Source organism: Anabrus simplex, chromosome 1, assembly GCF_040414725.1.
Source record: "Anabrus simplex isolate iqAnaSimp1 chromosome 1, ASM4041472v1, whole genome shotgun sequence".
NCBI lineage: Eukaryota > Metazoa > Arthropoda > Insecta > Orthoptera > Tettigoniidae > Anabrus > Anabrus simplex.
Window position 1 is genome coordinate 53980823 of NC_090265.1, and position 17556 is coordinate 53998378.

Consider the following 17556-nt stretch of genomic DNA (forward strand, 5'->3'; position numbering starts at 1 on the left):
CTGCAAAAGTTATAGTCGATTTGTCATCTTGCCCCGGTTTCCACTATATATATATGTTTAAACCTAACAAGAGTGATTCCCTACCACTGACAAAAAATTATAATATTAGTGATCATGTGGCAGACTCAGCATACTGAAGAAAAAAACCTATTACTTCTACTTGATTTGCTAAAAATATCTTTCATACTAAAATCTGTTAAAATATAATAAATTTTGGATGATTTCTTTTGCCATTTTAAACAAAATATTTATTTAAAACTCTGTTAATTAAAACACATTGTCTATAAAGAAAAGTATAATAAATGTAAATAAATATGAATTAATGAAGCAGTAATTTAACACTTGGTACCAAAAACAAGCACACAAACCCCATGGAGCGAGAGCCCTCATGGACTATGGCCTGCTCTGCCCAAAGGCCTACAGATTACGAGGTCGTGAATGGCAGTGCGACAAATCACCTCGGCCATTATTCTGGACTTTCTAGACCGGGGCTGCTATCACACCATTAGATAGCTCCTCAGTTGTTCTCATGTAGTCTGAGTATAGCTCAAACCAGCCCACAGATCTAGGAAAAAATCCCTGACCCGGCCAGGAATTAAACCTGTATCGAGGAGGAATGTTAGGCACCCTTAAGCTGCGGGGCCGGCTTATATAATATGCTTATTCGAGGTTTACTACTAAACAGCATGCATATAAACAGTAACAAAATGTTTATATTAACTTAGCAAAGATTTTAGACAGTCAGAATGTAGAAAGAGGTTATAAAGAAGAAATGAAGCTTCCACAGTCTGTTAAACTGCCATTAAGTTATTTGTGAAACTCACAACCTGACTTTTAACCTGTAACTGCCAACGGCCTTGTCTCTTTCACCCCAATTAAGGCCACGGCCGCTTCCCTCTCATTCCTAGGCCTTTCCTGTCCCATCATCGCCATAAGACCTATCTGTGTCGGTGCGACGTAAAGCAACGAGTTGTCTTTCACCCCATAGTGTAATCAGTTCAATAAAATGCACATGGTCTTTCAGCATATGTAGTTTCATTCCCTTTCAACCACTCCTTCTGGGTGCTTAACTTTTTTTGTCAGGTAGTATATTTTCTGTGCATTTTGATTACTAATATTGTTTCTCTTCTTTTGCAGCATGCTGCCTGGTGAATGGGCACCATGATTTTGGCTATGATGGCAGTATGGGTAAGTACATATAAGTACGAATTGCCTATTTTTAATAATCTTTCATTTCTTCGTAACTACTCCATCCTAAATCTATTCTAATCTGTTTGTTATAATCATGCCACTGATGTTTTTGCTACTTACACTTCCATCAAAAGCGAACTGAATAAGTCCTGGGTATCTCAAGATGTGTGCTATCAGTCTGTGTCTTCTTCTGGTCAAATCGTTCTCCACACAACAACTTGATCCAGAAAATCTGCATTTGTGATCCAATCCACTCATCTCACTTTCAACATTCTTCTGCAACACCAGATTTCAAAAGCTTCTATTCTCCTTCTTTCTGTATTAGACCTTGTATCACTTCAATACAATCACACTCCACAGAAAAAAATCTTTCTAATTTGCGTATCTGCTTAATGTGAGCATTTTCGTTAGTCCAGTTCCTTGGCTGAATGGTCAGTGTACTGGCCTTTAGTTCGTAGAGCCCTGGATTTAATTCTCGACTGAGTTGGGGCTTTTAATTTTGTCTAGTTAATTCCTCATGCTCGGGGGCTGGGAATTTGTGCTCGTCGTGATACACATTTTCATTTGCATACGACATACTACACTACAAATCACCACAGAAATATGCAATCCCGGTAGTGAATTCATCCTTCGACACAGAATTGGCATCAGGAAAGTCATCTGCCCATAAAATGATGCTAAACATCATACAAATGCCAACCCCAAGTAATTATGAACACCCCTGATGAGAAATTTTCATTCTAATAATTTGAAAGTTGCATGTCCTTGCTTGTACTGGTCTGCATTTTATATCCTCCTTACTTCTGCTATCATTAGTTACCTATGTAACAACATTAATCAACTTTCCTTTGTTTACTAGTTTCTATACGTCGCACCGACACAGATGGGTTTTATGGCGACGGTGGGATAGGAAAGGCCTAGGAGTTGGAAAGAAGCGGCCGTGGCCTTAATTAAGGTACAGCCCCAGCATTTGCCTGGTGTGAAAATGGGAAACCACGGAAAACCATCTTCAGGGCTGCCGACAGTGGGATTCGAACCCGCTATCTCCCGGATGAAAGCTCACAGACACGTGCCCCTGACCACACGGCCAACTCACTCGGTCAACTTTCTTTTAAGACATCACTCCTATATTAGTATTTTCTGCATTCCGTGATTATATTTGACTGCATTCCATTACTTTTGTTTTCAATGTATCCTAAATATCACTAATTCCTCTGCTATGTACAGATAAATCCTCTTTCCTGACTCAACCAGTCCTACTTTCTTCTACAAACCTCAATGATATTGACAGATCCCCATCAAATTTTCTCTGTCTGGCCTATCACACAGAAATATGACTCCATTACTTCCAAACATACGAGACTTAAGAGTACTCAGTAAATTTCTGTGAAGGAGAGTGCTTGTTTTACTTATGAATATCCCCAATGAGAAATGTTCGCTCTAATGATTTGAAAGGTAGATGTCAAAGAAAATGTCCATTCCTATTCTATTTTGATATGTAAGTGAAATGAGGATGCACCCTCTTTTCACTGTGCCTTCCATGCTGTTTTTGTTGTTGTTTGGATTAGCAATTGATAGACTGGTTTGATGTAGCCCTCCATGCCTCCTTATTCTGTGCTAATTTTTTTATTTCTACATAACTACTACATCATCTGTTGCCATTTCTTGATGGATGCAGTATTTTTGTATCTGTCTCTTGGCACAGGCCAGAGCAAAGTGTAGCTTCCACCAAAGTCCTAGTCTCATCCATGGCTGTGACAATATGGAAGCTGCTGGGGTATGGGTGGTGCTGAGTAATGACATTTGGGGCACAACTAGTGTCTGAGTGTTATGAAAGGTGTTGCTCATAGGATCAGTCGTGCTGCAGTAGCACCTTCTGGTCCAGTGAGGAAAGCAATGGCAAACTACCTCACTCCTCATCTTGCCTAGTATGCTTCATTTGGGCTCTGCCATTGGTTTTTGCAGTTTCCCTATAACTGCACAGCCTTTGGTGGTGCTATTTGAGGATCCAACCAGCCTCTGTGCTGATGACCTAACAGACAGACACAACTACTACATCCTACGTCTACTTCAATTTTTTTTTTGTCTTATTCATGTTTTGATATACCTCTACCATTTTTTTCCACTGCACTTCCCTCAAAAACAGACTGAACAAGTTTTGAGTGTCTCAGGATGTCCTATCAGTCTATCCCACCTTGTCAAATTTCATTTCATCGTTCTCACATCATCAACACCTCATTTGTGATCTGATCTCTCCATCTCACTTTCTTCAGTAAATCCTTTGTATTTCAAGGGTTATGGAGCCGCCTGGTCCATTTTGGGTTTTGCCCGAAATTTAAGGCTGAATGACACCACATGATTTTTCTAGATGGACAGCAGACAATGGTATGATGGTAAATGGGGCAAAAAGCCAGGTTATAAGTTCCACCAAAAGGAAAAGGCCTCTCAGTTTGAATTACTGTGTTGGCCTGTCAAACTGAGGTGGGACTCCATTACTTCTAAACGTATGAGGCTTGTAATATAAGAGTGCTCAGCAGTGGCATGTGGTGAACACATTTGTTACCCCAGCTGCAAAAATGATTTCTAAATGTAAGTTATCGTAGCCACCATTACACTCTGTAAAGTCAACATTACCATTTTATAAGGCTGCATTTTTTGTGGAAAGGTCTACCTGAGAAAGGTCTTAAAGAATATTTTCAACCACACACTCGCACATATTTCCAAATTAATATTCACGGCAGTGACGGCACCATCAAAACTTAATCTATAGCAGATTTTAAACAATGTACTTACAGTTTCACCCGGTGACTTTTCATGATAGTACAGTCATGGTTTTCACCAAAATACACTGGGACTATTTGTTTTTAACTTAAAAAGCCTAACCTAAACTGAATCAGCAAAATTTAACTGGTATTTTACCGTCACCGAAGTTTTATAGTTTCACTCGTTTACTGAGTGTAAGCACATCAACGACAAACGAGGGCAAATATTTGTCACGACATATAACACACGTTATATTAATGAAGAATGCCACAGAACTCTCGAAACCTTCACCTATAATCCAAGAGGAACACTACAAAAATTCACTATATACCACCAACGCAGACAACCAAATACATCATTATTTTACTTCCCACTTAACTCTGTGTTCATACTGGGCAACCTAAATATTTTTCTGTGGCTATCAGAAAACATATTCTACACATGCCATCAATGAATTGCTTGAAAAAACTTTATACATTCAAAATCTAAAAATAAAATATATTCTTCTGTATTACAATTGTTTTCAGAAACTGGCTCTATTTTTATTAGCAAGACGATGTGCAAAGGGCTATACTGTTAACATGTTGATATTTTTCTTGTAGCCTCTAGCGTGTGGCGTTGAACACTTCGAGTGTCAAGTATTAAAACTAGCCTTACCTAAGCTAGCTGGCCTGTCGCCGTAAACTGCTGTCGGGGTGGGGCTGTCAAGGAAGGTCAAGGAAGCTTCAAGTGCATTCGTCATCCAGGCGACTTAAATTTTGCTGGGGTAGCTCTCTTTCGTGCCGGCAAGGAAACCCAGCTCGCTGGAGAAGCTGAACTGCGGTAGTGCGAGCGGATTGTCGAGACAGCTGTACTTGGCTTGGCTTAGATGTTCACAGTTTTTTAAACATTATAAAAAGCGTTCTAAGGAATAATAAGAAAATGTTAATACAAAGCAATGTACCCCAGTGCTGCTGAGGTAGATGGGGTTCAGTGCACGCCACTGGAGCTCAGTATTATTATCGTATGGCATTTATGTGCTAAAATATACAATGAACATATAAGTTAAAAAAGAGAAATAATTAAACTAGAATGTCCAGCTTTGATAACCAGTACACTGCACTTGGTGTCAATTCATGCAGAGCCCATAAACCGTCCTTAAATGCTGACAGTGTACAGCTCTAAACAACATGAAGCAATATCTGCTTCCCAGCACCACACTCACATGCAGCACTTTCACAATATCCCCACTTTTTCATCATATATCAGCACCTGCCATGGCCTATTCTGGAATGGTTGAGTTTTGACCACTCATATTGGCACTTTCTTCATTGGGTCTTGAATCAGAAAGGTGTTGGTGGGTGGACATTGTTTTCATTGCTGCCTCCATTCTGCTGTTACACTGAATTTTTCATGGGAGTGTAGATCAGTCCTTTTATCCTCAGATCGGGAGGAGCAATGTTTGCTAAAACAGGCAGCCACTGAGTAGGAGTGGGCCTCACTGTACCAGTAACAACTCTCATGGTTTCATTGAGCTGTACATCAATCTTGCTTGAATGTACGTTGCTTTCCCTCACAGGAGCGCAGCACTTGCCAGCCGAGTATGCTAGAGAAAGTGAAGCAGCACACAATAGAGGGAAATTTAATTGATCCACCTTTTTTCAATACATAATATGTTGTTAATATAATCACAACATTTTTTATTCAGTACCAGTTTCGGTGTCTATGGACACCATCATCCGCTGAAACAGGTTGCATGAACAAAGATATAAAAGTATGTAGTACATATAATAAACCCTCTGTAATAAGTGACATTAATAAGATGAGGTAAAAATATAATGCTTAAAAGAATATAAACAAGTTATGTGCTTGTTGGTCAAAGTATAAAATGAAAGTGAGGATATTAACAAATGTTTAAAGACTTGATCACTTTGGAATGATTAAAAAGTCTCAAGCGTAGCACTGCTAAACACTAGGATAAATAAAACATGGACATCCAAAAACTGACATGGGATGCAGTCCCTCCACAGAGTATTGATAATAAAGTAACATAAGTGAGTTTGCTGGTGGCTTGTAACATCAACTCATAAAAATGTATTGAAAAAAGGTGATCAATTAAATTTTCCTCTATTGTATGTTATCTCCTTCCAATACGGACCAGATATGAAGTTTTTAATATTGAAAGTGAAGCAGTGCGAACAGTGTTTGCATCTGCACTCCAGTTGCTGCCCGCTAGTTTATGCAGCGGATTTACTCTTGTACTCAACTTCTTTGACAGATTCAGGCAATGCTGTTTGAATGACAAGTATTGATCCAGTATGATACCCAGATATTTTGGGAAGAAGTTGTAGGAGACTTCTGTTCTGTTAAAAACCACATGTAGCTTCCGATTAGCTTCCAAGTTATGCAAGAGGAATGCTGTAGGATTTGGCTGGAGTCTCCATTTGTGGAAATAGTCACACATGGTAGCTAGGTCCTCTGTACGTACATCCTCACAGTGTGCCAAATCCATACTCAATAAATTTCTGTGAAGCACGGTGCTAGTTTTACTTACACATAACCATGGTATTACTGTAAGTACCTAGGTATTAATATAAAGAGAAATCTTCATTGGGCTAATAACACTAGAATGGCTGAGAATCTTACATTGATACAACAGTGGTAAGGAGTCATTTTGACCTATCATAGGAAATGCTGTGGTTTACATGATGGAAAGTTGTTGTGTAATAAGAACAATGCTGTATGTTTAATATCCTTTCAGCTGTCTTCAGAAAAGCCTGAGAGCCAAAATATTTGCCCTGAAAAATGATTCTGTAACATACCAATAAATCTTCTGACATTGATCTCTCAGTTTTGGGGGCTCTAAATACAAGCCATGCCCAGACTGTTACTGTGTTTCCACAAACAACTGCATCATGTTTCTGTTTCTCTAAGGAGTTTTCACAAAATTAACCAAGTGAACACCTTTTGTTGGTCATTCGTCCCCATTGCAACAATTATAAATTTTCAGAAATACTTTAAGAAAATTAAAAACAACCTAAATGTATTTTACACACAAAACTACTTTTCGTGCACATTTTTTGCACAATACTTTGAGGCACTTTCTGCAGACATCACTAGATTTGTTGTCTTTACACAGACCAATTTAGCAATTCTTCCACTTTTAAGATAGACATGGTCCTACAGCCTCATATTGTTGTTGTTGTTGTTGTTGTTGTTGTTCCCTTTGCTTGTCTCATCTCGTTAGTTCACTTGCCAGCTGGAGGAAGAACTTCTTTCGCTTTATCTTCCTACTTGTTATTTGATTGTAAATGACCCAAGCATTGATAGCTGTTAGGTCTAGGATATGTGATGGCCACCTCCTTCATGCAGCCTTGGTAGTATATTTATGAGACATTTGGTTGACCACATCAATATTCCTAATTTAGACTTAAATTTCTAAAGTGGCTGAAGATGCTCAGAAAATGAGTGAAACATGTACCATGTTTTAATAATTTATCAATAAATCCTAATTTTGTAAGCTATTTGAGTACTGAATAGGTGGAATAATAAATTTATTGTTTTTACTTACATACCACTTAGTCGAGCAGATCGTCTTCTTTCTCCCAAGTCTTTCCAGCCCAAACTTTGCAACATTTTTGTAACGCTACTCTTTTGTCGGAAATCACCCAGAACAAATCGAGCTGCTTTTCCTTGGATTTTTCCAATTCATGATTCAAGTAATCCTGATGAGGGTCCCATACTCTAGTTGGAGTCTTACCAGAGACTTGTATGCTCTCTCCTTTACATCCTTACTACAACCCCTAAACACTCTCATAACAATGTACAGAGATCTATACCCTTTGTTTACAATCCCATTTATGTGATTACTCCAATGAAGATCTTTCCTTATATTAACATCTAGATACTTACAATGATCCCCAAAAGGAACTTCCACCCCATCAACGCAGTAATTAAAACTGAGAGGACTTTCCCTATTTGTGAAAAGCAAAACCTGACTTTTAACCCCGTTTATAATCATACAATTGCCTGCTGTCCAACTCACAACATTATCAAGGTCATTTTGCAGTTGCTCACAATCTTCTAATTTATTTATTACTCTATACAGAATAACATCAACTGCAAAAAGCCTTATCTCTGATTCCACTTCTTTACTCATAGCACTTATCTATACTAATATTATAAAGAGGAAAAAATTGTTTGTTTGTAACGAATAGACTCAAAAACTACTGAACCGATTTTAAAAATCACTTCACCTATAGAAAGCTACATTGCAAGTGAGTAACATGGGCTGTATTTTATTTTCAAAACAGTTCAAGGTGGGGGGCACAGGGGGGAGATATAAAAATTATAGGCTAATATAGGCAAAATATCGAATTTGTCATATAAGGATGAGACAAAGCTCAATTTAATCCTCTTGACGCAAAGAACAAAACTCGGTAAGCCCTATGGGCCCGAAAACCATGTTTTAAGGCCCTAAGACCAACCATTACGGAGATATTGGCACCACACTACCCCTGCTATAGGAATCGGATAAAGTGATGAACTGCCGTAACTATGGGAACGTCAGCTCCAGGATTCTACAGCAGCTAGATTATGCATGTATGTTTGGGCATAGCTGCCAGCCAAAATTGATACACATATGACTTATTATCTGGAAAAAATAAACTATTGGGTAAGACGCTCATAGCACTCCTTTGGGCGGGAATGGATAGGGAGTGAAGTATAAAAATAATAACCCCGGAGATCTCCGTAGTACGGCGACCAGCGGTTGCCGACGGGCCTCCATTTTTACATACTGGCTTAGGTTTCAGCATTTTGTGGAGTCTGTTACCTATAGTTTAAACTATTTTCTATCAAATCATGGAGTAGTAGTATCACTGATGTTATTAGTGTCGATATTTCAGTCCACTTTTAATGATCATTGTAACCATGAAAACAACCTATATACTGTACACAATTGTTAAGATGGTGAGCCCATGACTTGAATAAATTTCTCAACATTTATACTCAGATTCATTATATGATGTGCGACATGAGTGACAAGCCCTGAGAATTATAATTCTCGATAATATAGTAGTTTTTATGCATCACGTATTTCCTTGATCATTTGTAATAGTTACGAAATGTCAGATCAAACGAATACATTCAATAATATTTATATTTGTGGTACTATCTAGCGGAAGTATACTTACACTAAAGCTGCAGCTTTGTGAAGGGAGCATGTATATCTAGGTGGGAATGAAGGGAAATCATGGTAGCAAAAGATCTTAGAGGTTAACGCTAATTAAGAACTAATATTTAGAGGCCCCCATGAAGAAAAGAAGAAGATACTTACACTATAATTCCAAACATGACAAATAATTTCTACGTACTTAAGTAAATACACCAGTGATATAAATATCTAAAGAAGTCAGTCACACCGATAGTATGAGTAACTAAAGCCAGTTTCTGATAACCCGTACGAGGAACGGGTACTTCTGCTAGTACACGTATATGTAAGAAAATGGTAATTCTAAATTCCCATGGAGGGAATTAGATATTTTTCCACCAATAGAGCATATCAAAAATCAGATCAAAAATTAGATGTATGGCTTTTCAGGCGTTTGCTCTATTAACCAGCATTTCGTCTTAGGTCTGACACATCCCACTCTGACGAGTCTAGTGTCAAAAAATCAGATCAAAAATTAGATGTATGGCTTTTCAGGCGTTTGCTCTATTAACCAGCATTTCGTCTTAGGTCTGACACATCCCACTCTGACGAGTCTAGTGTCACCCACTTATGCTGGGGTGTATGCAGGTGAATCCAATCCAATCCATCAAGTTATTTCATTCCCACCCTCATGGGGTGGGCGGGCCATCAGCTCAACGAGGAGCTCTTCGGCCTTCGGTAGGGAAAAAAGTTTGAGAAAATATTCCACAGTGGAGTATGTATCGTACATACAATATAAAGAGAAGAGTTACGGAAGAGGCGAGGGGGCACCACAAACCAACAAGGCGGAACCTAGGGAGGACCCGCACGGCCCCCGCCCAAGCGAACCCCAGCAACATCAGAGACAAAACTGTATGGACACAGCGAGGTAGCTCGGGCGCGCAGTACAGAGGTGAAAAGTGGTAGAGAGAAGAAACAAAAATATTTAGAGATGTTGTTGAGGAATAGTAAGGGGGTTCGAAAAGTAGGTATAAGTGGGACCTGGGTAGTATTGAAGAAGATAGTACAGATTAGTGGTGATATTAGTAATGGAAGTGGCCAGGAGACGGAGAAGTTCTAGGATTGAGAGTGGCGGAAGGCTGAATTGAGACTGGGGAACTGGGGGAGGGATGGGGGGCGGTGGGGGGATGGGTGGCGACAAGGGCGGAGGAGAAGGAGGAGACGTGAAACGGGGAGATCCAGCAAGCCGCGGGGCGGAGCGAGAACGCTCCACCCGATGAAGGCGGCCTCGAAAACGGACGCCGGTGGTGAGAAGACGGTCGACATCAGCAAGGGAGGCGAGACGAAGGCGTACCATAAACGTAGGGCCATCAGTGTTGAGGATGCGAAATACCCGTCGGACAGGGACTCCCTCCTGTTGTAGTTCGCGTAGGATATCCTGGTCCAAAACGTCGGGTGCAATCCCACGGACAACACAGCTCGGTGAGACGGACGACGGAGAAGTCGACGTAGAGGGGTCATCTGGGCCTTGGGAGACAGATGGAGCTGCAATAGTACCATCCAGGTGATTTGCAGGTGACGATTGAAAGGTAGGGAAGGTCGAAGTGCAGGAGGTCGGGGCGGTGGACATGATAGGGGAGGGGTGACTGTAAGTAACGGTAGAGGAAGAGGTGGACGGAACACAGGAAGTTACAGAAGACGGGGGAGCAGGAACGGAAGTGGTGACGGTAGTGACGATAGTAGGGACAGGAGGAGTGGTGGACACGGGAGAACAAACGGAGGTAGTAGGAGGCTGTGCCAAGGAGGGAAATTGAAGAGAGAAATCAGGATCAGAGGCGAGTTGCTCGAGAATATGGACCGGAGTAGGGAGAGCGGTATGGTGAGAATAAAAAAGGTATAAATAGCCCAAGCGGTGGATGCTCGCCGCAAAGGCTGGGGAACTGAAGAACACCACGATGTCCGGTGAAGGTTGGCCCGAGGAGGCATCTTGAAGTCGTAGGACCACCGAAGCTGGGGTACCGTTATCACACAGCCATTTGCGAAGTTCAGCCGGAGAATAATGAGTGTCCACATTCTTAACTAGACAGGAGTTAGATAGCATGATGAGGGAAGACGACAGCCAACGAGGCGTCTGCCCATGTGATTATTCTTGGGCCGACTGAGCCGCAGCAAGAAGGAGCGCCACCCAGCCGAAAAAATGCGTGGACATGCGTAGGAGTGTGTGTGACGATGCATGCAGGTGAACTTATCAGAAGCCTCTTATGTGGCACAGTCTGATAACTGCATACGGGAGATAAAACTCCACAATGGAATTAATGCCCGCATAGCAATTCCAAATGGTAATTCTAAATTCCCATGGAGGGAATTAGATATTTTTCCACCAATAGAGCATATAAAAAATCAGATCAAAAATTAGATGTATGGCTTTTCAGGCATTTGCTCTATTAACCAGCATTTCGTCTTAGGTCTGACATCGTCGTCATGTCAATAAACTTCTCCTCCCATCTCCTCTGGTATTTGTAGGGGTCTTGCCCGGGAGGGGTGCTTCGCGGGTCGCTCCTGGGCCCGGCTTGTTGTCACGGTATCCTCGAGCCTCTTCCATTACAGTTTTCTTTTCCGGTATGTACGACACATACAGCTATAATGTAATTTTCTCAATTTCCTCCTTTCCACTTGGCCTAAGAGCTACTAGTTTAGCTGTGGCCCGCCCACCTCAATTGCAGGTGGGAATGAAATAACTTTTTGATGATGATTTCAGCTGCATACACCCCAGCATAAGTGGGTAGGGTCTGACACATCCCACTCTGACGAGCTAGTGTCAGACCTAAGACGAAATGCTGGTTAATAGAGCAAACGCCTGAAAAGCCATACATCTAATTTTTGATCTGATTTTTATGTAAGAAAACATAAAGGTCCAATAATACTGCCTTTATGAATTCCCCTCTTAATTATTACAGGGTCACATAAAGCCTTGCCTCTGACATCTATTTTCTAAGAAATATAGCAACCCATTCAATCACTCTTTTGTCTAGTCCAACAGCACCAATTTTTGCTAGTAGTCTCCCATGATGTACCCTATCAAATGAAACAGGTTAATTGCAATACAGTCCATTTGACCTCCTGAATCCAAGATATCTGCTATATGTTGCTGGAATCCTACAAGTTGAGCTTCAGTGGAATAACTTTTCCTAAACCTGAACTGCCTTCTATCGAACCTTCTATCTGACCAATGTCAGAAGATTTATTGGCATGTTACAGAATCACTTTTCAGGGCAAATATTTTGGCTCTCAGGCTGCTCTGAAGACAGATTAAAGGATATTAAACATCCAGCACTGTTCTTATTACACCACAACTTTCCATCATGTAAACCACAGCCAAAAGCTTCCTTCATTCCCTCCCTTGTAACACCAGTAGACCGTTATTGGTGCTACTTCCTCATGTAACTATTTAACTTGGCCAACAAAAACAGCAAGTTGACCATTAAAAATGTATGAAATATTGTATTTTTGAGATAATTGTGATAATTAATGGATAAAAACACTGTAATTAAAATCATTAAACAACATTTTTTTTCAGGCCCATCCAACTGGCCTCAAGAATACTCCAATTGTGCAGGAAAATATCAATCTCCCATTGATATTGAAGAGCACTTGGTTCGTCATGTCCGTCTGCCAGCTCTGAAGTTTCAAGGCTTTGATGCAACTCCGGTTTCTAGCACACTTACAAACAATGGTCACACTGGTAAGTTATAATTATGCATAACACAGAGAAATAAATTATGAATTTGTTTACCTTAAAAATTGTAGAGTAGTCATTCCTTCTCACTGTTAATTCTTACCATTTCTGTTTGCTGGATATCAGCAAGTTTTTCAAATATACAACCTTTAACATCAATATAACTGAAACATTAATACTTTTAGTCATGCTTCAACTGAAAACGGTGGAGGAAGCCTGCATATCAGGAGGTCCTCTTCTTGGCCGTTACGTCTTCTCTCAGCTGCACTTTCACTGGGGCTCCAACAACTCTATTGGCAGTGAGAGTACCATAAATAACCACAGGTTGGTCTTATGTTTCTGTTTATCTGAGCTTCCAAAAAGGGGACGCCACAGCTATGGGATGACCGATTTCATTCAAACTTTGGGATGTTGATCAAACCAATCAAAAATAAACAAGTACATGCCCGAGGTTTTGTGCCATTGGCCTTTATTTAATGAGATGCTTGTGTATATGTAACAGCCTGTATACCTGCTGGCAGTAAGGGTGTAAGTATCTGCAGCACCGCTCGTCTAATGGTCAACGTACTTGACCTCCATGCAGGTGTCTTGGGTTTGAGGTAGTGCCAGCCACTCATTTTTACTTCTTTTCTTCTCCCTTCTATTTTTCTCTATCTTTCACTGACTTGAAAGAACACTGATATTCACTGACAAGTACTAATATTTGTTACAAAATATGAACTGGATATTCCACTAATTACAAAACGAAAATCTGTCCACATTCTAACAATAATGGCAAATTCATCATGATTTGTTTGCATTTGTGGATTTTAAAAAGGCCTTTGACTGAATAAACAGAAAACAATTCCTTGAAATTCTAAAACACGACAATGTCTCTCAACAGATTATTAACAATATCTACAACGTCTACAAATTCAATCTGATTTCCATAAAACTGAACCAAAAAAAAGACCGAGTGGTGTAAGAAAAGGGTGCGGACTCTCCCCTCTACTTTTTATAATATATATGCATGCAATAATGGAAACTTGAAAACAAGGACGCCATGGATCAATATCAATAAATAGACACCTTGGACACCTAGACCCCATATTATATGCTGATGATGTTGCATTGTTGGTTATGATGGAAAATGACCTACAAAGATCAGTTTTCAATCTAAAAAATGTTTCCTCAGATTTGGATACGATTATTTTTTCAACAGAAAAGACAAAAATAATGGCCTTCAAGGGAAGAGAACTGATTCGTAGTGAAATATGTTTAGATAATACAACATTTGAAAGAGTAAATATGTTCAATTATCTTGCGTACAACTTATCATACCAATCAGAATTAGATATACCAGCAAAAATTAATAAATTCACAAAAACTATAGGAATAATAAACAACATCATGAAACATGATACTGTATAGGCTTTTGGGCTTATGCCGTGTCAAGAAAATAAGGTGAAATTCTTTTAGCTTTTCTCGTGGACAGTCAAGATTTTCTTCTGATGACGCAGAGCACAGTTCTCTGCGAAACATAAAGAATTTTACCTTATTTCCTTGACACGGCATAAGCCCAAAAGCCTATACAGTATCATGTCTATAAGTACAGCCATGAAAGCATCAATAGCAACCTCATGAAACCAGCACTTCTTCAGAAACATACTCAATTGCGCCTTTACAATACCCTAGCTAAACCAACACTTTGCTATGGATGTGAGACATGGACGTTAAGATCCCATACTTGTCTCGAATTACAGCACGAGAAATTACATTCATGCATCGTACAGCAGGGTATACAAAATAGGGCCATAAAAGGAATGAAGAGGTGCTAAAATAACTAAAAGTACAACCGATAACTAACTACATCTATGGTTATTTAGGAAAGTTGGAAACATCGTATACAAAGGATGGAACCTGGTAGATTGCCAAAGAGATTCTTCAATACCAACCCAGAGGAAAAAGATCTGTAGGATATCCGATGAAGAGATGAAGGGAAAATGCATGACCATAATGGGACACATGGCACAATACTGATGATGATGATGATGATGATGATGATGTGATGATGATTGATTGAAGATCATACATAGGCACAGTACCCACGTTATAACTCTGCTGCTGTGCAACATAACTGGATCTCAGAAGAGTGTAGAGAAAGACATTCTACTAGCCTCTCCAAAAAATGTTTCTCAAAAAATTATTTACTTGCGCTACTTGCAAGGTTTGGCATAATGAACTCCTGAACCCCAACTGTGCAGGAAATGACATTCAAATTGGAATAGAGGTATAACAAGTGACTCAACCCTTTGAATTCTTAGAAAGGCCATGGCTAGTCACCGGTGAGTTACAACGTGTCCATACACTATATCTTACAATTTTAACCTGCAGTGATGTATTCTACAACAAATTAAAGTGGTGATTTATGAAACTGCCATGTAACGATATAGCAAACCCGTACAATTTAAAGTGAATATAATTTTCTCAAAACAATTCATTGCATGAGTCCTTACTTTTATAATTGATTTTTTGTTGTTAAACATAAACAGTTTCACTCTCTTTCCTTCTTTATCACAACTGCAGAAGTCGTTATAAAAATAAATGAAACAAGCAAAGATTTTTCAAGCCGTGAGTGACAAAACAGGGTGAAATTAAACGAGTTTATGACACAGCTTATAGTTTAACTGCGCAGTTCCCGGTGTGTATGAGTAGACAAATACAAAAACAGATAAAAGGAGAAGAAAATAAAAATGAGTTGCTGGTGCGTCTTGAAACAGACACGCTCAATGTGGAATTATGGGACATTGATCACTATACCAGCAAAGCTACAGATACTTAGATGCAGACTACAAACAGGTATATACGTTGTTCAACTTAAAGGGCTATTTTCTGGTTATGTACTTTAAGAGCCAATGACCAAAAACCCTCTCAGACATAGATCAACCTCCAAAAATTTGAACAAAATTGGTGACCCCATAGCTGTGGCTTCCCCTTGTAAATTTCCTGGTTTTGAACCATATTTGTACACTTTATTGTTATCTTCCCATTATTGAACAGGTTCCTGCATAGGTGTTAGCATACAATACTTAAGGGAGGAGACCCAGCTTAACACGGGGAAAATAGGCCAATATTCATTCGATTGTTATATATGCTACAAACGTTGTTGACAAATACTGCACATACCCCAGTATTGGCATGCTTCCTAGCAATTTTAAATAAAATGTTCAAAATTTCCCGCCTTTTAGACAATATATCATGGTTTCCTTCATGACTATCTTACTGTTTCATGGATAATTATGATTTTTTGAGGGTTTCCTCCCATAGTGTTGTACTACAATCTGTACCTCATTCAGATCAATAGGATTTAAATTAGATTTTATATAACATATTTATTTACAAAAATATTCATATTTTCAGGTGCTCAGAATAAAAACTTGACAAAAATATCTAAATCACAGTCTAAGTTAGTGCTTGAGGTTCATTTTGTAGGTGGAGGTTTGATACACACTTTAAAATAGGAAAAGTACGAAAATTCTTATAAACTTGGAATCTATAAGGGAAACAGTGATATACTGTTAAATAGGCAGGAAATTTTGAACATTTTGTTTTAAAATTATTAGAATTTTGACATTATTGAAGTTGCTTCTGGTTGCCAGGAAGCATGCCAATACTGGGATATGTACAGCAATTGTCAACAACAATTGTAGCATATTTAACAATCAAATGTATATTAACCTCACTCTTTTTCCTTTGCTTAGCTGGATCTCCCCCCTTAAGGTAGCAGGATCAATTCTTGACACATTTCGATGACATCTTAAATTCGAGAGGCCTGTGTTAGTAGATGTACAGAAATATTAAAAGAACGTATCACCATTAAGGGCATTGGGACCAAAAAGAGGAGGTGGAAGATAGGAACGAAGATCAAGGAACGAACTGTACTGAAACACGAGGACAATCTCCAAAGATATAAGACTCAAAAGAGCAAAATTTTCTGGACATGTGATCAGGATAGATATGGAGAGAATGACTTGAAGAGTATGGGAGACAACGGGAACTAAGTGGGTTTTTGAACTCCGAAAGGACTGGACTGAGATGGGGATCAAGGTGGAAGGGACAGAGACCTGCAGAAATAAATATACACCAACCAATATGTCAGAGGAAGGTACAGGAATAGGATAGAGAAGGACCAGTAGGAGAGACAAGAGAAGAGGATACTGAAAATATCAACAGAATGATGGGAGAGAAGGAGAGAGAGGATAAAGAGTTTGCAGGAGGAGAAGAGAAAAGCCAAACTGTGGTAATACAGAGGCCGTAATGAAAGAAGAAGAAGAAGAAGAAGAAGAAGAAGAAGAAGAAGAAGAAGAAGAAGAAGAAGAAGAAGAAGAAGAAGAAGAAGAAGGGCATCAGGATGTGAAACCTGTCTGTTTTAAGGCCCAATTTTGTAGGTTCATTTCTAAAACACTACCATATTTACCCGAATATAAGGTCTACTTGCATCATTCTCCAACTGTACTGGTTGTGCAGTGGGTGTCACCACATGCATTGCAGCTGATCTCAAGATCAAGAAAAATCCAGACTATCTTGAGCTTTGAATGAAAGTGATGATGTTTGCAGATGACCTGTTAGTACGGGTAGAAAAGGAAGAGGATATTCAGGAACAGCTAGATGCATTGGAAGATGAGGTGAAACAATGAAAATGAAAATCCACAGCCTGTTTTCAGTCATTTGACCGGGTCAGAAATGGAATGAATGA

General features: G+C 39.4%; 1 protein-coding gene across 1 annotated transcript in view; it reads left to right on the top strand.

The window, feature by feature from the left end:
- LOC136884051 (carbonic anhydrase 2) overlaps positions 1-17556 on the top strand; it is a 309717-nt gene that overhangs the window by 250823 nt on the left and 41338 nt on the right. The window contains exons 2-4 of the mRNA XM_068230032.1: positions 1138-1188; positions 12663-12827; positions 13007-13145. Of these exons, the coding sequence (XP_068086133.1) occupies positions 1138-1188; positions 12663-12827; positions 13007-13145 (355 nt within the window). The remainder of the gene's footprint in view (positions 1-1137; positions 1189-12662; positions 12828-13006; positions 13146-17556) is intronic.